This window comes from Mixophyes fleayi, chromosome 4 (assembly GCF_038048845.1).
Source record: "Mixophyes fleayi isolate aMixFle1 chromosome 4, aMixFle1.hap1, whole genome shotgun sequence".
In the NCBI taxonomy this organism is placed as follows: domain Eukaryota; kingdom Metazoa; phylum Chordata; class Amphibia; order Anura; family Limnodynastidae; genus Mixophyes; species Mixophyes fleayi.
Window position 1 is genome coordinate 310,235,430 of NC_134405.1, and position 27,192 is coordinate 310,262,621.

A 27,192-nucleotide genomic window follows, 5' to 3' on the forward strand; every position below is an offset into this window, starting at 1 on the left:
ATTGACAGCATGCCCTATTATGTGACAAGAATTAGAGATTTGGCATTGTCCTCTATTTTTACAGGCTCAGATCAGCTGAATGCAATGTCATTTAAAGGGTTGTCCCCACAGACATTTTCTACTGTGTTAAAGACGTTTTGTATGCCGCTAGCGGCTTAAGTTATTTTTCTGTACTGACATATGACGCAGGACTGATGATTATTATACAATGCGGCACAAGGCTGCTGCGATGAGTCTGCTCCTCACACGTAATACATGGGTCAGAACAAAAAAACAACTAACCCTTGTGTCTGAAGCATTTTCGAAGCTCTGATTGTCTTAATGTAGTGTGACAAATGGGAATTGAGAACACAGCCTTGCAATAGCTGCACTCATACAGCTCTAAACAAATACTTTGTGCAAAATCAGAAAAGATTTATTTGGCATTTTCTGCCCTGTTAGGACATTATTTGTATTTCACAGATACATATTGGTGGGACCAGAAACAACATACATAAGGCATTGTTTGGGACATTCCTAGAAAACTGTTGTACAGTTAACCGTGTAGAAGAGCTGGTGTTGCCCACAGTAATCAATCAGATTTTTAAATGCGCTATACAAGAAAAATGCCAGAATCTGATTGGTAACTACTTAAACTACCAATACTTTTCCATCTCAACATAACTAAAACACACCTGCACTAAACCTTTACTAATTGCAATAATCCCCATACCACATAATGATGGTTAGGGACATTGGTGGGAGAGGAAATTTGCCTAATTAGCTGCAAGCAATAGAAATCTAGGCCATTATATCTTCCAATTTGTAGACAATTGACACATATTCATATATAAACAGCTTCTTTAGTGAAACATGGCAGATTACTATTGATCTTATCAAGGTGTGCTTGATAATTGTGACCTTATTGCTGGAGCTGAGACAATTATTTCTGGCCCGCTGCAAAATGACACGTTTGCGTCATTACGTCACGGGGCGGGGCCAAAATGACGCGATTTTCTGAGGCTCATCCCCCGCACGCCCACCTCCCCCCGGCCGCTTCCGGACATCGACTGCTAGAAGTTGGCAAGTATAAAATAACCTGTATTGATGATGAACAACTAGCTATTCACTTTACTTTTATCCTGAATTTCGTGCAGGGCGTCCAGTAACAAACATGAGATATGGCAATTTAAATTTAAAGAACATACCAAAACCAGTGAGGCAGCGACTGTAGATTTAAAAATACTCCCAATGAAATGAGATTAAACTGTCAATGAAATCTGAATAAAAACTAGTTTAATGACTATGCAAAATGTAAATTTTTAAGATGAACAATTGAATTTAACCATCTTTCTAATAGCTATTGTACTAATTGGTAGTAAATTGCTCACTGCGTATGCCCATCTTCCCTTTCACTAAACCTTTAAATAACTTAAACTATCTTATGTTAAATAAAGACACAGAGACATATATAAGGAGGATAATGAAGATCACAGTTTTATTAATTGAATTTGGTGGCGGAGAAAGAGCACTGCAGGACAGCTTCCAGACTGATACCCAATACCAAGCATGGAAATGGCGATCCCGCTGTGTATCCCTAAATGCTTGGCCGGCGCTAGACCTGGTGTCATAGTGACTGCACCCCTGTAAACTCACAATGCCCTCCCTCACTGAGCAGGACAAGGGACCCTCCTCACTGAAGGACCAAAGAGTTACCGTTGCTTTGAAGTAGAGGACCTATATAGGAACCCAGGATCCTCCCATGAAACAGCCATTGGTCGAACCTGTAACTATTGTTAACCCTTTAAGGTAAGTGTAAAAGTGTAAGCTCATATGCAAACACTGTCGCTATTTAAATGCGTTCGTCTAAAGGGACTCTCTTGTCATTAATATTAATAATAATATTGATTTAATAATGTTTTTTGACCAACCCCTGAAACACTGACAAAAATGAACATAGGAATGGAACTCTTTGTATATTTACAGTCACTGTTACAACTGTTGTGAAATGAGATACCAAACGCGAGAAAATGGAGCTCCAAGCCCTTTAGTAGTCCTTGGCCTTTTGCCCCACCCCCTCCTTAAAAATATTCGTTCCTATGCCCCTGCCCCCAGTATCGGTTATCACCAGCTGTAAACACATTAATATGGGGTGAAATGAAAATAAACCCTTTTACTGCAAAGACACCCAATACCTCCAGTAGAGTTTAGACCATTTAGGGGTATTGTTTTATAAAAAGAAAACATTTGGCAACAGTTCTTCTTTAAGCATGAAAAGGAGAAAGGTTCTCCTTCTACCAATTTTATACCTCATACAGTGTGATTGTTACCTCAAACAATTCTCTAAAAAGGACAGCTCACTAATAATAACCTCTGAATTTCCCATGAATATTGTCTAACACTGAAGTATCATCATCATCATCATCATTTATTTATATAGCGCCACTAATTCTGCAGCGCTGTACAGAGAACTCACTCACATCAGTCCCTGCCCCATTGGAGCTTACAGTCTAAATTCCCTACTATACACAGACTAGAGTCAATTTGTTAGCAGCCATCAACCTACCAGTATGTTTTAGGAGTGTGGGAGGAAACCGGAGCACCAGGGAGAACATACAAACTCCACACAGATAAGACCATGGTTGGGAATCAAACTCATGACCCCAGTGCTGTGAGGCAGAAGTGCTAACCACTAAGCCACCATGCTGCCCATAAGTATAACCTTTCTTTAATTTAGCGGAACAATCCACAAGTAATTTTCAGCCATTTCTAACAACATGGAAACTCACATAAAAAGATCCGTATAAAAATATGTACAATTTACAGCACTGGAAGTATGTGTAGTTTCCATATGACAATACTCTTTTATTTCTTATTACTTGACTTGTTATTTTACAACTTAAATATTTTTCCTGCAATAGTCACTATGAATTAACAATAAATAATGTCAATGTTTTTTGACTACCGTAGTAGTAAGCCACCTGTGCTCTTGGCTAGACCAACATGTTCTGACAATACGGTCTCCATCTTGCTTAATACCCTGGCTGTGTGCAGCTGCTGAGGCCTGGGATTCACATTCACTCTACAATGTGTAGAGCGAGATCTTATTTCACTTTCAGGAACCTAAGCCTAGTGATGAAATCCCACTGTGCCAGCCAATCTGCTCGAGGAGAAGCCACTGGAAGCACAATTATCTTCTTTAATAAAGATCTATTACCTCTTGGAAGGCATTGTTATCTTGTACAGCAAGCTGCGAGATGGCAGGATCCGCCACCAACTGCTGAAGGAGCCTGGAACACATTTCACGGTACTGCTAGCATAGTGCCAGGGCAGTATGTAACCAGAGTTTGCTGCGTTTAAGTTGTGACAGACTCCATATACAATACAATTCATGCAACACAGAGAAGTCTTTAAAGGGACATGTACATGGTCAGTTCTCAAAGCCTGTGCGAGATTAACCGCAAATATATTTAATTATGTAGGAATTCTAAGGGAAAATACATACATTACTGTGCCATTTCCATCCATACACACTTTAATTAGTTATTGGGGAGACTCGCTGGAGACGTAGATACCAGAGGCAACTTGCTCACCAACGATTACATTACAATACACGCTACAGGTATGAGGTATAGTATTGTAGGCTTAGCTGGGTAGATGAGGCGCATAGTCTAGTCTTTACTTTTTATTTATTTAAATTTATGTAAATGCAACATGGCAAAATGAGTTAAGACAGCGGCATTATTGTCTTTAACAGCTGTCAATATTATTTCCAGATTTTCCACCTGCTTTTAGCGTAAGATGATAAATCTAGACAGTAAGGGCAAGATTTACTAAGCTGCGGGTTTGAAAAAGTGGGGATGTTGCCTATAGCAACCAATCAGATTCCAGCTGTCATTTATTTAGTACATTCTACAAAATGACAGCTAGAATCCGATTGGTTGCTATAGGCAACATCCCCACTTTTTCAAACCCGCAGCTTAGTAAATCTAGCCCCAAGGCTCATTTAGGAACTGCAAAAAAGCTGACGTGCGCTGCTTATTTATTTAAGTATAATGACTTGTCCACCGAGCTTATTTCAAGGCTCATGTCCACGTCCTGGTAACGGACCTATCCCTGGTGAATCAAACTGTGCCTACGATCTTCATGTCATACTTACCTACTCTGTATACCACCTGGGAGAGGGGACAGCTGTTCTTTCTCGGGCAGTTAGTCCCTACAACCCAATGCCATTCGCAGTGCAGTGCGCCAGATTGCTAAAAAAACAAGAGCATTGGCCACCCATATAGTAAAAGAGACATTATAGAGCTATAATTAAGAATGGAAGCACTTCTATCTATAAATACTCTTCCTTCCAGGTCTTATTATAACACTGCTTCCTGCCTGCTGATCAACACTGTCTTAGTTTTCTCTCCTGAAGCCACAGGATTTAACCTGGAGTTTCTAAGCTATTCAGATATCTCTGATACTGGAGACCTGTGTCTGTTTTTATGTGGAATTAAAGTTGTTGTCCATTTTTTTGTTGCCGGAAACTAAGAACCAGCTTGTGCTATAGATCTCGGTGCTGGAGACTAAACCTATCCACCGCTTACTATAGAGCTCTATAGAAGAGCTATGGACAGAATGCAATGATTGTTACACTATATGATTCTCCCCTCATATGTTGCTACAATGGGGAACATATTACATTGAGAAGTAGACACCCTATAATTGTATAATTTTGGTCACAATGCAGATCTGTATAGTGTTTACTAACCAAACTGGCCTGATTCCTTGTTGATGTAAAGTTGTAAATAAAGGAATAAAACATGAAAAGAACTTGCTATTACAGTATAATTATGATTGGCATTTTATATATAATATTATATTTGAGGTGCATTTATGATATGGTGGCTTGTGAATGAATGAATGAATTTGTGACTTGGGATTGTCCAACATTTGAGTATAAGCGTTTATTTCATTTTATTGCGCCATATGTATTCATTAAATATTAACATTATTCTGCAAGAAAGAAAGTCAATAAGAGAATAAACAGCAGACAAATTAAAGGTCATTTACATACCACACAAAAGAGTAGAACTGTAGTGCAAATGTTCTTTTGTGACATCAACCATCTACTTTTGCATAATTGCACCTGGTTTATAGAAAAGCACATGAGTTCATCTGTGGGGGATCCAACGTTTGCACTGGCTGATGGAAGGAGCTGGGTGGATCGAGGGTGTTCCTGCTAAGTACGATTTAGGCACATAAAGTGCACCTTGTTTTACAATGCAGTGCAGAAGCAAAATGTAATTTTCCTGGATGGCATTAATTAAATGAGATACAGCAATGGAGAGAGTGCATTTACAGGGTGTCCCCCATACTTGCAAACATTGGCAAATGGTTTTCCGGGAGGTCTGAGGGCAGGGTGGCGTGTGGAGTGGGGCTCGGAGAATTGTGTCATAGTCCCCGCCACCTAAACTGTCATTGCCATTTTTGGCCTATAACAGAAGGGGACGGGGACGTGATGACACATGAATTATGTCACTAAACCCTACCTCCTCCATTCAACTTACTGAACTGGCCGGGTTGCGGGAGGCTGCTCCGCTCTCCCGGGAGTCTGGTAGGACTCCCAGAAATTCGGGAGTCTCCTGGACATTCCGGCAGAGTAGGCAACTATGGTGTACCTTGCTTTGTAGGAGGGCACACAGCTTTTTCCTCTCTGGAGATTTGAATTCTCAGGCATTTTGAGGTCTTGGCGATTAGGTTCTAAACTTCATATGAGACACATCTGCAGGAAGCTTCTAATGTGTGGGCTGATGCATGCGCATTGAGGGCTTTCAGTTCCGGACCTGATGGACCAGTATCGCCAGGCTACCCAACAAATTCTGTTATGTGGTCTGGTCATTCCATGTTATGGTCCCTGAGCCCGTTCGTACTGTATCATAAAATAATAGGCCGTCAGATTCTGTGTGCTGAACGTACGAGTAAAGCCATCATAGGAAGCTTTAGGTAATAATAACTAACTCCATGGTCCATTATAAAACAGATCTTGTAACAGTATATATATATATATATATATATATATATATATATATATATACACAAAATATTCTATTTCTGATTAGAATTTTTTTATATTTATTAATATAATTATATTTGGAATCAATTGTGCTTTGAGTCTCTTGAAATGTTCTATTACTTAACCCATGCCCTTACCTTTATTCTCTTGGTAATCTTTTTTTTCCTCCATCTGGATCAGTACTGTCTGAGTATGTACATAAAGAGGACAGCATGTGTATGTACATATTGTGGCTGAATTCTATAAAACATATGATGTCAGACATCAGTCTATGGAGGTTGTAGGGCCACATAGAAGTCTTATGAGACCGAATGTGTCCGTCAATCATCCTATAGACAGACCAGCTCTAGAATGTTATCTATTGACAGCAGACCTTACATGTCTCTCCCATTTCCTCCAGCACTCTAGACAATTATCTCCTGGATTAAACGTATCATCTTCACATCTATAAATATGTTTCCAAGAATTTATCTTTTTTACACAAACTGAATTAAACAAAAAAAAATTAACATATTATCAATAGGGATGTATGAATCCCCCAAAGTTTCCTTCCCCGTGATTCATTCTATTTCAGACTCAACATTTGAGAATTGCCGCAGTGAAATAATATCCCTGTAACAGTTAGTATGCTGTAAACAAGACACCAGTTGACATCACAAGACACCGTTTGTCCCTGTACGGCGCTACGGACACCTAGCGGCGCCCTATAAATAAAAATGAATAATAATAATAATCACATTGTATTGCCTGGGTATTTGTACAGCTTATATAACTGATGGCATTAATGACAAGTACAGAAAAAGGAAGTGAAGCAAACATGCCGGGATATATTACAATATAGCTAACGGTGCTAATGGCTATTTGTACACCTATATAGCTAATGGTGCTAATGGCTATTTGTACACCTATATAGCTAATGGTGCTAATGGCTATTTGTACACCTATATAGCTAATGGTGCTAAGGGCTATTTGTACACCTATATAGCTAATGGTACTAATGGCTATTTGTACACCTATATAGCTAATGGTGCTAATGGCTATTTGTACACCTATATAGCTAAGGGTGCTAAGGGCTATTTGTACACCTATATAGCTAATGGTGCTAAGGGCTATTTGTACACCTATATAGCTAATGGTGCCAATGATAAGAAACACTGCAGATTTATTGTACACCAATAGATTCTGACAATAGGGCTAAGTAAGTAGGGTGTAAGATATGTATAACAGCAAAGCTGCTATACAGGTCAACTATGCACCAAATGCAATGTGCACACATTACTAGTCACAGAGAGCATCCACAGACATTTATCCCAGTACAATTCATCAAGAATGATAGAGAGGCTGTAAACTCTCTCTATAAGGTTACAGACACATGTAAACTCTCTATATAAGGTTACAGACACATGCCATTTGTTGATGCTTGCTGTGATTGCAACCAGCCTTGACTAAATATCAGTCAATTTTCTTGCAAATTAAGAGGGCTTTGCAAATTTATTGGCAGATGGTGAATCTCTGAATTTCAGAACCAGTCAAATTGATTCTTCCATCTACAATTATTAACAGAACAAGTTTTCTAGAAATGCTGATCATTTAATAAACAGCAAAAAATGAACTGAAATATTCTGCAAAAAAAAGGTTGAACATCTGAGAGCTCATAGAAGAGGTGGCTGATCTGTTATCAGGCAATGACAGATTCCGCTGTCTTATTCCTCCTGTCCATTAGGAGAGCTAAATAAAGAACGGGGATAGAGGGGTGGCAGGAAAAGGGGGAGGGGGGTCTCAGGACATCCGCTCCAGCTGCCAATTTTCCTTTTCCCATGCACCAGGCATGACCTCCACCAATAAAAACCAGGGACAGGCAGCCTGGCATCACGACCCCCCACCTTACCTAAAACATCACACTTAACCCTTTGTCCTGGAACATAAACATATAAACGTATAGCCAGACTGCTAGTGTGAGGTCGGTTTCCTTTCTGTTGTATACATCAAACAAGAAACATTACAGAGAAAGTCCGCAGGTCACACTGCAGTGGAGTGATGAGCACATGAGATATGTTACTATCAGCTGTTCTAATACAACCAATAGCATATGCAGCACTGTACAAGTGTGTGGAATATAAAGTTATCATCAGAAGCTAGAAAACTCCTATGCTAATTAATAGATTTACTTTCATGAACTTTTAGACTTGCACTTCATATGACTTGTTTACCTTGGAAACAAAGGGGGAGATTCAATTAGCCGTTAGTACAGTAAAAATATCTGCTCATTTTCATCACAGCTGTACTGGATGCGAGCAAAAATCAGCGGATATTTCACTAGAAAGATACGTGCAAGGTGTATTTAGGCAGCACGGTGGCTCAGTGGTTAGCACTTCTGCCTCACAGCACTGGGTTCAATTCCTAACTATGGCCTTATCTGTGAGGAGTTTGTATGTTCTCCCTGCGTTTGTGTGGGTTTCCTCCCACACTCCAAAAACATACTGGTAGGTTAATTGGCTGCTAACAAATTGACCCTATGTTAGGGGATTTAGACTGTAAGCCCCAATGGGACAGGGACTGATGTGAATGAGTTCTATGTACAGCGCTGCGGAATTGATGGCGCTATATAAATGATGATGATGACTATTTTGGAGACACATGTTTTTTTCTAATTGAATCTCCTCCACAGAGGGACATGCATGCATGTATATAAGAAAGTTCAAAACGTTATTGTTGAAAATTTTGTAACCTGTACTAAAAAAAAAATACAGTAACAATCAGATTGGTAAGAATCCGATTGGTTGACTTTCTAGTGAAGTGGACAGGATGGGAGCCTCCAAGACGTGATTTGCGGTGAATCGCGTCATGTTGGCTCATCCCCACACAACAAAACTGCCAAGTATGGGTTACATTGAGCAATGCAGTATAAAAGGCATTGCTGAAACAAGGATTTTTTTTTATATCCAGAACAGAATGGAAACCACTGCATACAAACACAAATGCATGTAAACAGGAATCACGCAATGCTGGATTTAAAATTTGTACATTTCATATACAAGGTAATATAACAGATAACAGGAAGCATACACCCAAGATATAACTGGAACAAGGCCTATGAGGAAATAATAGAGCAGTAAATCAGAGCTATGGTGGCAGATTTTGGACTCTGAGGCCAAATCACTTTTATGGAACCCTATAAGAGAGATAACAGTTACTATGAAAACTGATAAAATGAGTGCAGATCCGTGATACATAATGGGCCTGATTAATCTAAAAATGCAATGTGAATGCAACTTGTGTTTAAAAAAATTGTACGTATGTTGCTCGTACGTCTGTCCGTATTCAAATACAAATGTTTCTATTTGAATCTAGGTATAAGTCATACTTGCCAACTTTTCCTCCTTGGCTTCAGGGAGATCCTGTGGGAGGTGGGTGTGCGGGGGCGGGACTTGACGAATCGCATCATTTTGGCCCCACCCCTAAACGATTATCACAATTTGGCCAATTACAGCAGGGGGGAGGGCTAAGATGGTGTGATACTTGCATCATTAAGCCCCGCCCCATCTATTGCGGGGGCGAGAATCGTGGAGGTTGCCCTGCTCTCGCGGGAGCCCGGGAGGTCTCCCAGAAATGCAGGAGTCTCCCGGACATTCCGGTAGAGTAGGCAACTATGTGCTAAAGAAAATCAGCTAATGAATCTCTAGAGACTGAAGTGTCTTTTACATTTCTGTCTCCATTACTGAAGTCATGTTGTCTTACCTGTCAGTCTTTGATTAAATCTTGGTCTCCATGAAAATGGCCACCTCCATAGGCATCAATACATGGACATGGGACACAATTTCTGAACTGTGTCATCATGCCACAGATGGCAAAGCCAACCATGTCTTGTACTGGCTCAGCATCAGGGAGAATGCCAGACTCTTTAGGGAGTGAGGGAGATCACCCCTATTTCAGGGAGTCTCCCTGACATTCAGGGAGAGTTGGCAAGTTTGGTATAAGTACGCTCTGGCTATACGGTACTTGCCTTATGCAGGCAGACAGAACAGACTGCAGAATATGCACATTCATATGTGCAAAAAATTCTCATGAGAACACATTTTTATTAATTAATTTTTTTTAACATGAAATACATAAATCAGGATGTTCTTAATGCGTACTGTACACAAGAAGCATTTTTATAGTTTATCTTACTTGCATACATATGTTCTGGAATGTATATGTGTCATCACTATCAGTCGGCACTTACACCTGCCCTGTAGCTGGTGCAAATGAAACGGCTACAAAACACGTTCCTCAGAAATGCCCAGAGCTTGAATCAGACGAATGTGCTCAACCTCGGCTTTGATTGGGACTGTTGAAAAATTCAGATAAGGGCCTCTATCAACGCATGTCTGTGCAATGACTGACACACTATTTGTGACCCATGGGATCTGCTGGATGGTGTGTGCTATTTGCATTAATGATAATGAGCTGAGTACAGAGAAAAGATAGATACTGCCCATGGACAGACTTTCACAGAGCATGCTCAGTTAATTCAACAGAGTATGGGCCAGGAAGAGGTCATTTTGCCCTGGTGACAAAGCCTGGTGAAGTTATCTATGGAGGAGAAAGAACTTGGAGGACAATCACTTTTCGTCAGCGCTGTTGCGGAAGGATCTAATTGAGAATTTGCAGCAAAGTGCTAGTTTTTCTCACTGTGATAAGCCAAAATTTCACACATTTCACCAATGGAATTTAACCTATAGGGGGGAATTCAATTGGCTGCGTTACTATAAAAAGTAATGCGGCAGTAATAGTGCGCTTAAATACCGTTATTACGGTAGATTCCATGACGGTCTGCGAGCAGAAAGCTGGGTTAAATTTACCGCAACAACGGTAATAGGTTTAATGCTGGGCTACTTTGGGGGGAATTGAATTCCCCCCTAGGGACTAGATTTACTAAGCTGCGGGTTTGAAAAAGTGGGGATGTTGCCTATAGCAACCAATCAGATTCTAGCTGTCATTTTGTAGAAAGTACTAACTAAATGAAAGCTAGAATCTGATTGGTTGCTATAGGCAACATCCCCACTTTTTCAAACCCGCAGCTTAGTAATACCGCTTTCATACTGCCGCCCCGGCAATATCCCGGGTTTTTCAAGCCGGGTTTTTGCCGGGGCTCGGAGCGTCCCAGCTCAGAAACACCATTCATACTGCACCTCGGACCCGGGAATTTCCCGGGTTGACCCCATTCATACTGCACAAGTCTGTGCCCTGGCAGTTTGTGGGAGTCATCACCAGAGCAGTTTTCATTGGCTGAAAAATGGTGATGTCATTGAAAGGTGACTGTTTTTTTTTTCTTCCACGGGCTCCCACCGATGACATCATCCTCCAGAGACAGGCAGACAGCCAATCAGCTTATTGAAAAACCCGGGTTGCACCATTCATAGTGCAGGCAACCCGGGTCCGACCCGGGAATTACCCCTCGATAAATCCCGGGTTGAAGACCCGGGTTTTTAGACCCGGGATTTTTGACTTGTACCATTCATACTGCACCAAGACCCGGGTCGTTTGAGCTCGCCCCGGGAAAAACCCGGGATTTTGGTGCAGTATGAATGGGGTATAAATCTAGCCCTAAGTGTTTTCAATCCTAGCCTAACCACACCACTAATCAGAATAAACTGACTGTAGAGACTACAAAGTCTTTAAATTCTGTGAAATAAAAATTTACATATACAGTGTGGAATGGACATTGCACATAATTGCAAAGCAAAAGTGGAATTTGAAGGTTGTATTGCTGGAAATTGGCACCTCTGCGAAACGGCCAGTTCTGCTGTGAAACTTGATCACTGCAAAATTTCACTAATCTCTACTTATAACTGATTATATTTTATATTAGTTTATTATTCTATTCATTTGTATGTGATTATGATATCGTATATAAATAGCCCAAATATTATGTTGTTTTAAACAGCACAATCTCAATGCATGTTATGGTGCTTTGAGAATCACAAAATTCATACTTCAAAAAGCAATTATTCTCCCTTAACCTGGCTTTGTAAGAGTATTGTCACCGCGATCCAGGAGCTACATGTGGGCAATAATTACTCACATATTAGGTTATGATTATACCTCTATTTGTCATTTATTGCTTGTTCTTTTTCACTGTACATGAGGGTATTTTAAATGCGGATGCGATGCTGGTGGATCTGAAAAACCTCAGCTGTTGCTGAACCTTTTAAAGTAGCAGTCCAATTAAACAATATTCTGCTTTTATAGCATACCTGCCAACTCTCCCGGAATGTCCGGGAAACTCCTGAAACTCGGGTCAGTCTCACGGACTCCCGGGAGAGCTGGCAAATCTCCCGCATCCAAATGATTGTTTGGCCGCACCACGCCATCTCCCGCCCTCCCGCCACGCCCCCTCCCGGAAAGAACTTGCCCAAAGTAGGCAAGTATGCCTTATAGTCTTGTACCCTTATAAAAATAAATTAATATTTATCTGCTTCCACAAAGAATCTTCAGCAACTACAAATTTTATTTATTTGTTATCTATAATGTTCAGTTTTGGGTCAAGGACTTGCATGTAGTCACTTTCACATACTGTATACATTACAGTTGACTTTGCGGAACTAGCTTTTGTTGAACATCCAAAAGCCATATAGAGGCGACGATGGATGAGCATTTTGATAGACAGTTGTAGTCCAACTATTTTAAATGGGTAAAAATGAATACCATTAGTGGCAACTTTTAGTGTTTATACAAGATTCATGGACATGACTTGAAAAAGGCATCCCATATATTTTGTTTTTTTACAATATTTCCAGCTATTTTCAATTACATCATTTGCAATTCATTGCTATCAATGCTTTTAGTTCCTTATGGTAGAAATACAGCTCATGTATATTAATTGTGTTTTAACACATATGGTGTACTAAAGCATACTTGCCTTCTCTCCGGGAATTCCCGGGAGGCTACCGAATTTCGGGGAGTCGTCCCGGACTCCCGGAAGAGTAGGCAAAGCTCCCGCATTCGCTGAAATTCACGGCATTGAATGGAGGGGCGGGGCTATGGTGACACGATAATGTCACCACGCCCCACTCCTTCCCCTTGTTACATTGACATATGACTTCTCTACCAGATCTTAAAAGTTGGCAAGTATGTACTAAAGCAGAATCCAGAGGCATTGTTTACTAAGTGAATTTTACAAGATACACTTCTGGGCTTTCATAACCTCCCCCTTTAATTCATTCACTAAAACAAGCTTTGGCAGAAGGCCAGAAGAAGATCTGGTAAGTTTAAATGCTGTTTTCAACACTACATAAAAATATATAACAATGATTTGCATATCATCTTATCACTTGGGGAATATGAATGGGAAAAAAACGGGTGAGATCTTCTTTAACATATAACGCTTTACCCACAGGGAGCTAAAATGTCACTTTCAGCAGCCAGAGTATGGGTGTAGCCGTAAATCTGCCACAGACACAAAAGACTTCCAATGCGAAAAATTCGGTGATTTGGGTCTATAGAGGAACTTGTGGGAGGTACGTAACAGGGCAATTATGTAGAGAAAATTAGGGCGGTAGAGTTGAGAAAATATTTAAAAAAACAGCATATGTAAGCAAGACTTTGAATGAGGACATACAAAATGACAAGAAATATTTTTTTACATAAAACACAGACATCCCAATTAAATTATATGTTGCGGTTTGCATTTTATTACACAAATCAGGAAAATATGGCATACAATAATTCTCCTTACACTCCACTATAGAATTACAAACGAGAAATGTATCAGAACACAAAGGCAATCTTTGTAATCCATATGGCCGCAAATGACTCAGAATGCATTGCAGTCTAGGGTGTATGTATGGAGATGTGAAGAATAGTACATGATGGGATTCAGTGACTCATGAGGCTCTGCAACATAATACTCAACAGAAAGCATAGGGAATTATGGAGTGTACTGCACAAACTCAAATAAATGTTAATGCACTGACACAAACTGTGCTGGCCGGGATAAAGGGGGAAGAATCAATTTTCAAAAAATGTTTAAAAATGCATTTTACTTTATCCCCCATGAAGCACACTGATTATACTCCCACTGATGAGCACACCATTATCATCGAATTACTGCTACCACCAGCAAACTGATATACATCATGGGCCTGATTCATCAGTGATCTGATCTTGTGCAAAAGTTAAGATGCTTATTTTAAGAAGAAATGGGGAGATAAGAGTGAAGTTAAGTTGGATTTTCATCTTAACTTAAGAAATTCTTCACTTACTCAGTGGATTTTGCTTCTTATCTCCCTTTTCTGGGCATGCGCAGAGTGGATTTGCTTAAGATAAGCAAAAAACAGCAGATAAGATCACTAATGAATCAGGCCCCTTGACTTTTTTGGATTTAAGAAGAGATATAGTATGTGAGGTTGTCCAATAGAAAACAGCAGTGTGAAGTTGACAACATGTCTATGTGGCCTCTTATTTCTGGCTGATAATGTCAATGACAAGTTTAGTCTTTTGGCACAGTTTATTATGGCTACACAGTGGTACTACATTGTCTTCACTGTCTCCTATCTTATGAATAAAACAGCCCAACAAATTTTTATTTTTTTTAGTTGCTAAGGATATTTGAACGAATTTAGAGTATTTTGTGGTTGCTGAATTCAAAAATGAAATGATTTCTTTTTCAAATTGTCCCTAGTACTTGAGATAATGGATACCCTCAATTAATAAGGAACTTAGCCATAGCACATGCATACGGGAATCTACCATAACATTCTAGAAGGTGAGACATTGGAATATTCTAGGTGTTTACTCCGAGATCATTTTAGAATATTTTCAGTTGTCTATTTGTGAAGATCTAAAGATGGTAAACTTCTTGCTTGGGCAGCAGAGTGGATATAAAAAGTAATCTAATTTCATCTGCTTGTGGGCGAAACAAGATCATTGGAGAAAGGGACAGGGGCTTCTAGAGATAACATGACTGTAGGTGCAGCGAACATCATTAACAGTTGGTTGATAAGCGAAAAAATTATTCTCCTGCCACTGGGATTTACGAAGCACTTTGTCAAGGTCTTGGGCAAAGAAGGCTTCAAATACATTTGTAGATCGTTCCCTGGACTAAGTATGGAAGAACTAAAAGCTGGAATCTTTGATGATCCTCAAATTTGTAAACTTATCTAACTTTCTAATTTTACAAAATGTATGTATGAGTGGTGTTGAAGCTTCTGCCTGGTGCAGTTATGTCTCAGTCGTCCAGAACTTCTTGGGTAACCACGAAGCAGACAATTGTGAATAACTGGTGTAAAACATGCACAGAAACTTTAAAATCTGGGTAGTAATATGAGCATAAAGGTACAGGATCTCCATAGCCACTAATACAGGTTTCTGTATAATCTTGTTGATTTTAGTGAGGAACAAAGGGAGATGTTTCATCAAAGTATAAAGGTGATGGAGGAAAGCTATAAAGGCAGATGGGACAGACACATGATGGCTGATTATTGCTGGAGCCTCCAACGTGATTGTCCTGATAACCCACATAAAAGAAAATTGTACAAACAGTGTTTTGCTAGGCGGTAATTGTAATTATCTGAATCAGCTTACTATGGTTGTCTGTTATTATACCAAATAAAATGCTATTATGTATTTTGTGTGTTTATTTTTGTATGATTTGAGACAATTTTAATGCAATTTGTAAGTAGGCTCTGCCTGACCATTAAAGTTTTTGCATTATGTTTTTCAATGGGGCACCAAGTATCTCAAAAATTAGGGCCAATCTAGCAGAACAGATGTCATATTCAGAATCAGCACCACAAAGTTACCCCAAAATCACTCTATTATGATTGGCAATAAAATGAGTGTTGACCAGTGTAATGATACAAGTCAATCAACTCCTTAACATATCAGTACCTGAAATGTCTGTTTAGACAAATCACAAGTTTGTTGTCTTAGATCATATCTGATTTTGACTTTTCATTTTTTCCAGTGACATAACAAGAGATCCATAGAGATGGAAACCATTGTAGATGTTCAATCTACAATGGTTTGCTCCCTCTACACATTCTATTGACCAGAATATAAAGAAAATCACATGGTCAATAATAAAAGATGATCCCAATATGATTGTGCCACAAAGCTGAGTAACATATGTTGGCTAGTATTCAAAGCTGATATCAATCTGATGACCACTAGACAGAGATAAGCCCAATCTGGTAGTCACCATATGAAGCTGAGCTCAATCTGTTGATCAATATGCAAACTAGACTGCAACACAGTGGCTAGTGTCCAAAGCAGACCTCCATTTGGTAGTTAGCATACAAAGCAGATTTAGTCTTGTAGATTATGGTCCAAAGCTGAGCCCAGTATGGTTTCTTGTGTACAAAGCCTACCACAATGTTATGAGTAGTTTAGAAAGCTGTCTCCAGACTAGGGCTAGTGTAAAAAGATGACCCCCCTGAGCAGTATACAAAGCAGACTTCCAATCTGGTAGATAGCCCCCTTGTCACTGAAAACATATCCAAGAGGAGAGACAGAGCTTATATTGTGAGAGGCTATGATTAACTGATAGAGCTCAATTATCTTCCCTGCAATTAATTGGTTGTTGGATTTCAATGCAGGACAACAAACACAGCTATAAAATGTAATAATAGTATCAAAGCTACATAGTACCCAACTTCTCCTCCTTGCTTAATCCCCCAGTGTACACTGTCTCTCCCACAGACCTTCTCAAGGCAAACCCCATCCAAGTTGCTCCTTTTGTATATGAAAAAAGTAGGTCCGGCTTTAAAGTAGGTCCATCTTCAAACAAGTTGACCTTTCACTACAGAGCTACAGTTAGAGGGCAATAAAATGGAAACACTAATAAATAAAAAGTCACTGAATAGGGTGTCGGGCCAACACATGAGGCCAGTACACACCATGGCATATAGTCTAACAATATCAGGAATAGTGAAGGTGGGATGCAGCTTCAATCTGCAACAAAAGTCACTTAATTGACGTCTGGTTGATGGTGGGGGAAAACACTGTCTCAGGTGTTGTTCCAGAATATCGTAGAATTTCTCAATTGGGTTTAGATCTGGTTACTGAGATGGCCATAACATATGGATAACATCACAAAGACTCTGTAATGAGCTGAAACGCGTTGGTGCATTGATGGGGAAGACCAACTACTTATATTCTTCATAAGTACTACAGAATATTCCTGAAGCTCCATATCTATCAGCACTTATTACGGACCGGGCTGTGTGTATTTTGGATGCCTAATACCATTTTATATCTGGTACGAATATAAGTATGTCTATGCATGGAGTCGCTAAGGAAGTGAATTACGTTTGTCACATTTGTATAAGTTTTCATATGTGAGCGTAATAAATATTCAGTATTTTTTATTATATCAACAGTATTACACTATGTGTTTGTTTTTTCTCTTTTATGTTTTAGATTATTTACCCTTTCCACTCTTGTAGTGAGAATCCACATAGAAGAGGATCAGCGTGAGTGCATTACATACCTACAAGAGAGCCAAGACGTTGGTACTATTCTTGGAAGAATTATCATCCTTTTTCTTTATGACTGGGATTGGTGAGAAAAAGCTATATTCATAATACTGTGGACTATTTGTCCTAATTTCTTCTCCTGTCTTGGATTGGACATAGAGAAAGATTCTTTATAGACATTGTCCCATATGTGACTTTGAGATACCTTGTTACTTATGTGCATTTATATCAGTAGGCGCCTATTATCCTTTTTATATTTTTTGGGTAACTGTAAGTTGAGGTAGGTGGTGACCCTACTTTAAAAGGAAGGGCTGCGTTACTGACTCTGTGCGCCTGTAGGAGTCCAAATACCTTTTTGTATTAACATCAGTGTCACGTTCATCAAACCATTGGAAAGCCACACATGCTCTGTGGATGGAATATGTCATACTGGAAAATTCCTCTACTGCAATATGGATCGAAGATAATCACTCAGTACCATTATATAAAGATTAGCATTAATCTTGTGTTATAAGAAAATCTTATCTCTTGTTGCCAACAATGAACTCTTCATTGTCAGGACTCAGGGCTGTAGAATTTTTATTTTGGTGCCACACTTGTACTCACTTGTTGTTGAGAACATGGTTAATATAACTCATCTCACCATATCACCTTCCTCGGTGCTCAGTAGTCCATTACCTGTTCTATTTGCACCACTGAAATTGCATATCTACACTTCTGGGTGCTAAGAGCTCTCTGCACTGCAACCCAACTAAATCTATTGTGGAGTTCTCATAGATGAAAGTGGTTGCTCACAATACAGGTTCAAAATGTGCAGTCAATTGATCTGCAGTTTCTCATCTGTTTTGCCTGAATTAACAGATATGACAATTCTGGAGCATGTGCTTCTACCCGATTTTGCTCTTTGTTGATGTTGTCTTTCCTGACACCACCTTAACACTGTTACTCATGAAACATTATCAAGTTGAGTTGTTTTGGTCACTGAAATTTGTGCCAAATGTGCTACAGACAACCTTCAACTGCACCAATCTGTACAATCAGATGAAAAGCTGTTACCCCTAAGTCATAGGCTGTATTTTCCACACAAGTAAATGTAAATCCCAATGAGAGTGGGGAGGACAACATATGCAAATTATTTTTGTGGGTAGCCCCTGGTTCCCAATTTCCTAATATATTATTAAACCCACTCACCATAGTCCCTTGGTTGGTGTCCCTCATCATAGACTTCTTTAGGTAAGTAGTACTTACTGTAACTCGAATCCTCTGCAAGCCAAGCTCCATAATCACCTCTTACCACTGAAGGGTGAGGATCCAACGCAGAGCTAGAAATGATAGCTCACTACTATTTGGAAGAGAGCAGCCACCCGGCTATCATTTATAGTCCTGTGTTGGATCCTCTTGCATTCACAGGTGACTATAGAGCCTGCATAGGTTGACAGTAATTGAATGTACTAGGATAAAACTGAATTAAACAACAGGGAACTAAAGGGGAACCAAGGGACTTATATTTCAGAGTAGTAGAAAACTCCTTTAAAAGGTAATGATCTCCTCCCAAAGCACCGTAGAATAACATTTGGTAGACAATGAAGCTAGAACATAAAGATGGCTCTTAGTTACCTCTCCATTGCTAGTGGGTCTGTAACCAGTGGCGGGCTGGCCCGGGGGGCAGGGGGGCAGCGCCCACCTGGGCCGCTGGGTTAGACGCCTATTAGGGCCGGGGGGTAGGCCGGCCGGCCGCCCCCCGGATGCAAAAAACAGTTTCTCCCCCCGCGGCCGCATCCGATGTCATCAGATGCGGCCGCGGCAGCGCACAGACGACCGCATCACATGACAGGGGATGCAGCCGCGTCATCAATGTGCCCCCCGGCCATCCCTCTCCCAGCCCGCGCCTGTCTGTAACATACACTGTGTACATTATATAGCTCACCAAAATCCTGTTCATTGTGGGAGGGTGCAACAAAAGTCCTTTATGTCTTTACCTATACACAATTTTAGCCGACATGCTCTCATCACCATTTCCTTTTATGACAGAACTAGAACAGTGTGATCAAAGCTGTGCGTTTAAGTCTAAAGCTATTCACATAGAAGTGACCTTTATTTTGTGATACAGCTATGGAGGACCTAAAACTTTATTTAAAGAATTATGCAAGACGGGAAACTAATGTATCTTTGATTGTGTTAGAATGGAAAAAGATAACAGTCCTGATTCTTTAAGAAAAGTAAAGCAAAAAAAATGCGTAACTTTGCGCCTTGGCAAAAACCATGTTCCATTGGAGGGGGGGGGGGGGTGTAAATTTAAAATGTGCGGACAGATTTTTAGTTGGGATAGGGCATGTCCTAGTTCAATTTTACATTTCAGTGTACAAATAAGCTATCAAGTATTTGTGTGCTACATGGAAAGAAAGCCAGTATTTAAGTTATGTGCACCCCTTGCATTGTAACAAGGTTTTGTCGAGGAGAAAACATACTCCTTTTTTTGTCTTACTTTCCTTAATGAATCAATTGCAACATGTTTCTAATCCATTATTATCAAAGCACCCTTGTACGGCTTCTATATGCAGACTTTCTGGTAACATAACGCAGAAAGACATAGCCAATGAGTGTGAACTAAACTTAATATGTAAAACTCCCTGAAAAAATACTTTGTTACCATATTTGATGAATTCACCCCTGCACACTGTTTCTGCAAGTTCTGACACCATTTTAAAGACGATCTCTCAACATGACATTGTTATTGTATCAAGTAACTTGAATGGATGTTTGGATCATGTGGTTCAAAGCTACACAAAATAAAATTTATCATTTCTCATTTGGGATCACTGTTTTCATTGATTCAGTTTAACTTTTTAAGGGAATTATGTCATATTTAAAATTAGGACCAATTTACCCTTCTACTCTTAAAAAGAGAACTTTAAAAGCAAGTACATCTAGTATTTTCCTTTTTTTATATTTTAAATGCATTGCATTTCTGAAATAGCTGAAAAATAACTGAAGGGTTTACATTTAATTAAATATATCCATCATGCAGTCATACAATGCTCTGCAGCAGGCTGCCATATTGGGAGGGAGGTCTAAGTTAACCGTCAGATAGTGATAGACAGGATTGCAGACTTCCTGGGCAGAAGTGTAATTTGTAAGTTGATGGAATCATACAGAGTGACAGGGCCAGGAATGTCATAGCTGCTCAAGTTACAGCTTTTATCAGCTCTTTGTCACTTCATCAGGACACTGTCCTAAAGAAAATGTGGGAGGAGCTTCTCCTGACTGTATCGGAGTGTGGAGGTAACACTTTACTTGTATGGAGCTAGAGTGGACACAGAACAATGTATTTTCACGGCTCATATCTGAACATTTCAAATTTGGGATTTAGTGGTCCTTTCACTTTTTAATTCATAGCACCAAAATTCTAAAAAAAATATAATTTGCAAATTAGTTTTATCAGCTTTTCTAATATGGTGAAATATAAACACATATTGAAGTTTCTAACCAATCTACTTGTGGGTTACTACTGTCAATTCTCGCTGCTATTTAGGACATCTGCTCCTTTCCCAATCTCTCTGGCTTGCCGTGTCCCTCAGCTCTCCTCCACATATCATGACACCATCCATGTTGCATGGAGCACTGTGCTCATTAACATAATCATATCAGTGGACAGGTAGTATCCTCCAACAAGATCAGCACACTAGTCCCATCTCTGTGCTTCTGTGAGCATCCTAATGATCTAATTGGCTACACAGGGGCAAACCCAGGATTTGTAGAGGGGGGTTTCCACACCAAGCCCCCAGTGGGCGTGACCAGCATGCATGGGGGAGTGGCTATAATTTTAGACAGTGCTTGGCTGCTCTCCAACTCCCTATCCCTATAATATACATGGGCAATGCTGCATGCACCTAACAGTAGTGCACGCAGCATTGCCCATGTATATTATAGGGATAGGAAGAGTTGGAAAGCCATGTCCAGCCACCTCAATTATACAGTGCCCCAGGCTTGGAGGGGGGTTTCCAGGCACTAGGAACCCCCCCCCCCTCGGTTTGCCTCTGCTACAGGGTGTTCTATCCTCACCCAATTCAAAACAGAGTACAGATTCTGCTCGGAGTCGGTGCATGTGCTATGAAGCCTGTTTGCCATATCCACTGCGCGGAAGAGGCGTTACAACGCATGCGCTGTACCCCATACCTCTGCGCTTGTTCCAAGGTGTAATTACACCCGCTGATTTTCATGCCAGAAATCTTTTTTTCTGTTTGAGGCAGGCGGGTTTGCAGAGTACCCCTGAAGCCTTACCGTCATGGTTACCAATCTTACCATGTTCTGCTGGCTTTGCATATACACCAGCAGGAGATGAAGATTGATTAAAAAACAATGATGCTCTAACTTCACCTCAAAAGTCTCCAAAATACCATTAAAGTTCAGGTTTGTAGATAAATATTAACCAACCATGCACTTTTCTTATAAAGGCACACTCCAGTATAAACAATTTCAATCCTATAATCACCAGCTTATTAGTAATAATGCAGCCAGCTTTGGTATTTCAGCACTGAAAAAATACCAGCAGATTTTATCTTAGGAACAACCTTCCAAGCACATTTACATTTTGCATTAAACTGAGATTAACTTTGCTTTCTGAAACACAATATAAAACTGTTCTATTGAATTAAAAATCTTGAGTAGGAATTTTGAACCACACTTGAGGTTCTGTCGTGCAATCGCATCGTAACTCTAACCATGTCCCTCCTCTAATTCACATGTTCACAGGACTGTTGTCGATAGAACTGCAAGAATGTCAATGAACTTGTCGCTCACGTTTAAAGAATATGAACAAAATTCAGGCAATTCATATACATTCATGTACAGGTCATGGAAGCTGCACTTGGCGCCCACTAGTGGTTAGATCTCAGCTTTACATATCTTCTCCTCATAACATCTTACAGGTAAATATGATGTGCTGAGCACACAGTATACAAGATATTCTAGGCAAATCCATGATAAAAAGCTAAGCTTTAGTGCCTTGTTGTGTGAACATCTGGTAAGTGATAAGTTCAAGTAAATCTGTTTGATGCTTTAATTTAATTTTTGTATTTCTTACTTATTAGTGCTGGTATTTTTTTTCAAATATCCTGAAAGTAATTTCTGCGTGAAATGTCATCCAGATGCACAGTATTAGGGAGATTGTAGTTCTGTAGAACTAATAAGCTGGGAATAAATTGCAGATATTATGACTTTCCCTCCCTTCATCTCAATCCCCTCTCCCGTATACAATAACTGAATATTAGCTAATCTTGCACAGTTGAGAGACAGGAGGTCGTTTGTTACATTAGGAAATAAATATGGTCTCTTTTGTACGTGCACATAAACAGTATATACAATATAGAGATATACATAACACTCTTTCACATGGTTACAATAGCCTGATTTAAATGGCCCACAAATGCACACAAATCCCTGCATTTTATCAAAATAAAGGAAACAGGGTGATTTTAAGTAACCGGACATTGTACACACATTATGATTCAATACAAACAATGGTTAGTATGTAGATAAATCATGTCAAGTAAATATTGGGGAGGTGGGTCAATGGCATTGATGGGAATAGTACAATATATGTATAGTATACATGTGCATTGTGTTAGTAGGGTTTATAATACTATCATTGTGAACTTCAGGAAAGAGGAACAGTTGGGATGGTCATATGATGTGACTATGTGGTGTTATGTGGTGTTGGCTTGTAGGATGATAATAAGATGTTGATTTGGCAATATTATGGCATAATGCTGCTTTGGAGAGTATGGTAATGGACTGTTCGCAGGGGCGAACGCAGGATTTAGAAATGGGGGTTTCCGCCCCCCCCCCCCCCCCCCAAAAAAAAAAAAAATAGAATGAGAGAGCTGCTGCGCATTCTATTTTGACGAGTCTGAATTCTACAGCAGCCGCGACGCTGTCAAGAAGCATCCGCGGCAGTGCTGTATTATACTACAATACAGCACTGCCGCGGACGCTTCTTTGACAGTGCCGCGGCTGCTGTACAATACCGTTGGTTCGCGGAGGGGGGGGTTCTGGAACCAGAAACCCCCCCTGCGTGCGCCACAGGTTCGTATAAGGAGTGGTGGGTTGGCTATCTATATGTAATTTTGTGCATATTAGAAAGTTTCCTGCTTCTTGTTATGAAATAATTAGGGTATGTGGTTTAGTATGTTCTGTAATTAAGCTTTAAATAAAAGTGGATTAGATATTAGGTAAATGTACCATCATCATCATCATCATTTTATTTATATAGTGCCACTAATTCCGCAGCGCTGTACAGAGAACTCACTCACATCAGTCCCTGCCCCATTGGAGCTTACAGTCTAAATTCCCTAATATAGACACACACTCACAGACAGACAGGGAGAGACTAGGTTCAATTTGTGAAAGCAGCCATTAACCTACCAGTATGTTTTTTGAGTGTGGGAGGAAACCGGAGCACCCAGAGGAAACACACGCAAACACAGGGTTAACATACAAACTCCACACAGATAAGGCCATGGTCGGGAATCGAACTCATGACCCCAGTGCTGTGAGGCAGGAGTGCTAACCACTAGGCCACTGTGCTGCCCTTACGAGTAGGGGACTGGGCACCGAGTGGAGGGGCCAAGGTATAGGTAACATTGCCACTGGTAATAGACAAGTAGGCAAAATAATAGTGATGTTTTGAATTGCTTAGATAGGGTGATGATGGGGGGGGGGGCGACTTCTAAAATGTAAGTGTGCAGATACGTCTGAGTAAATATTTGCTGTGCTCATGGATATTGTAATAAGAATTGTGCAGGTAGGTTAATGTTAGGAACTGGATAAGTCATATGTGTCATATAGATGTATCACAAACAGAGATTGTGGTAGTCACGGGCATTGATAGTAAGTATTATGGTAGCCGAGGACAATGATAATAGCAATTGTGGTGGCCGGGAGGATTGATAGTAAGGACTGCAGTGGTCGGGGCAATATTGCCTCACATATAGGTTGATGGAGACAGTGTGGAGATTACTAGTATGAACTGTTCAGGTCATTTCATGGGTAAAATTGTGGAGGTCAGGTAGATTCACAGATGTAATTGTAGAGGTCATGAGTTTCATAATTTGAATAGTAGAGGGCAAGAAGATTTATAGAGAAAATTAAAAAGCATCAGTTGATTGATAGGTTGATTTCCAGAGGTCAGGCAGATCTTGTAGAGGTTAACTATATTTATATATAAATTGTGTAAGTTAAGTAGATTTATATATTTTGTTGTGTATGTTTAATTGTTGGTAAAATTGTGGAGGTCAGGTAGAGTCATAAATTGAATTGTAGAGTTCAGGTAGATTCATAGAGGGAATTCTGAAAGCCATATAGATACACAGATCGAGATGTGACATTTAGGTAGTTTCATAGGTAAAATTGTGACAGTCATCTACATTCTCTGATTTACTTATCATGTTGGATTCATAGATACAGTTGTAGAGCTCTGATATTTTCAAATATTTAACTGTGGTTGCCAGGTAGATTTATAGATTTAACTGTGGAGGTCAAATAATTCCATGCCCTATATTAAGGCAGTCAGGACAAAATATAAAAAAATTGCTCTCTGGGGGTCAAATATATTACATATATTGTGATTTTTTTTGTAGTCTGTAGAGCAAGTTTAGCAGACTCTACAATTGAAAAGGTAGCAATTATCAAGATCAATCATTAAAACTGGCAATTCCCTTTACAAATTGCAAGATCAAGTGGATTGTTAGTAGGAATGAAGAGGTTACGTAGGTTAAACATAGGAATTAGGATTCCAGGTAAAGAGAAGCATAGTATAAGCGTAATATATTAGCGTTACTACTTAAACCTTTGAAGGTTGCAAAAGATATACAACTTATACCGCTGGACTGACATTGAGCCACAGATGTATACAAATGATCAATTTCTAGCCCATGTATTATTAACCATATGTCTTCAATACTATAGCTTACAGATGTCCTTGTAGTTTGTCATGCTTTATATATTAGGGGTTAAGTAGTTAATGCAGCCTTGTCTCCCTTAGAGTCTGAGAGGGTGCTTTAAGTTTTGTAAAAGTTAAAATAGTTATAGGCTGAGATGTATATTTTACAGTAATGGTTCTAAATCCTTTGTAAGCTGTTTCCCCGATAATAACAGATGTTACATGATGTTTATGGGTATTTGGAAACTGGGGATTGCTATGGTCAGGATTTCGGCGTGCTTATGTTTTGGGTGTAACATGCACAGACATATGGTTTGCTTGTTCAGTGTCATAATAACGGACAGGCTTAATTAGAGCTCTGAGATTAATACGTTGCACATTATTTGTAGAGAGTGTATATATTAACAGCTGAACAGAATCTGTTTCTGCAAAATTCTATACGTATTGATGCAAAATGATTCTATCATTGTTATTCTACCTAACTCATTGTCTGAAATAACATATCTTAGGTTGTCTTCTCTAGTAACACAAAAATAAATCAGCTTTCAATATTATTGCTTAGATGTTCAACACTTAGGGCTAGATTTACTAAGCTGCGGGTTTGAAAATGTGGGGATGTTGCCTATAGCAACCAATCAGATTCTAGCTGTCATTTTGTAGAAAGCACTAAATAAATGAAAGTTAGAATCTGATTGGTTGCTATTGGCAACATCCCCACTTTTTTAAACCCGCAGCTTAGTAAATCTAGCCCTTAGAATTCCAGAATTAGACCAATTTCTTACCTGTTCTGTCAACAGCAGCCAGCCATATGCCAAGAAGCACGCAGAGGACTCTCTTCATTTCCAGCTTTCCCCTCCGTAGGATTTGAGTATCACCACAGGAAAAATATCTCTTCAGACAATTTTATTCCCAGGACTAAAAGAATTTAAAAAAAAGGAAAAATAGGAAAAAAAAGCACAAAAAGCGCACCAACAAAACAGCAGCAGCAGTAGTAGTAGAGCCACTGAGATACAAAAAGCCTGTTACCCCCTTTTCTGTCACCCACAGTGCTATCCTGGCTCAGGATTTCAAACTCAGGTGGGAAAAGGCTTTAACGAAAAAAAAAAAATGTCTCAACTTTTTCCCCCAAATGCTCCGCAAACTGAGGATACAATAAATGAGAAATTAAAAAATCCCTTGTACCTCAGAGGAAACTTTTTGTGTGTGTGTCTGTGCACAGGGGTGAGGATGCATTATACAATAGTTTCCTTTTCCTATGTGTGTTATTAGACGGAGCTCTCTCTGTATTTCCACCAAGCTGCCAGGAAAAAAAAAAAAACGTTTAAAGTACAGCACTTTTGCAAAGGAGGGATAAGGGGGTGGGGAGGAAAGAAGTTCCTGTGTGAATGTATTTATTATTGTTTTAATCTACGTGCTTGCTACAGACCAGTTTATGTAGCCCCCACCTCACTGATCCCTGTGTCTCTGTTAAACTCAGGAGCTGAATGCCTAGCTGCCATGGTTTGAATAAAGTTTCTAGGGACACTGGGCTGCTGGGTAGGTAAAACTATGCACATAATTCGCTGTGCGCACCAGTAGACCTTTGAACAAAACCTTCCCTAACATGACATGTCCACTGGACAAGGTCATAATATAATGATGTTTAAATGAAAACTTTCCCTTCAGTGTGGTTTCACTTATATACCACTCACAGATACTGAGGATTACATCCAACATAGACCCCAAGAGATAAGCTTGTATGGCCTTGTTTTATA

At 39.7% G+C, this 27,192-nt stretch overlaps 1 protein-coding gene across 2 annotated transcripts in view; it reads right to left on the reverse strand.

Annotated features, from left to right (window-relative positions):
- The window catches only part of FLT4 (fms related receptor tyrosine kinase 4), a 162,410-nt gene extending 135,502 nt beyond the window's left edge, over positions 1 to 26,908 (reverse strand). The window contains exon 1 of one of the 2 annotated variants that reach the window (XM_075210034.1): positions 26,221 to 26,908. In XM_075210034.1, the coding sequence (XP_075066135.1) occupies positions 26,221 to 26,278 (58 nt within the window). In that variant the 5' untranslated portion in view covers positions 26,279 to 26,908. The remainder of the gene's footprint in view (positions 1 to 26,220) is intronic. The other variant, XM_075210033.1, reaches the window with a different exon arrangement.
- Between the last annotated feature and the right edge of the window lie 284 nt (positions 26,909 to 27,192).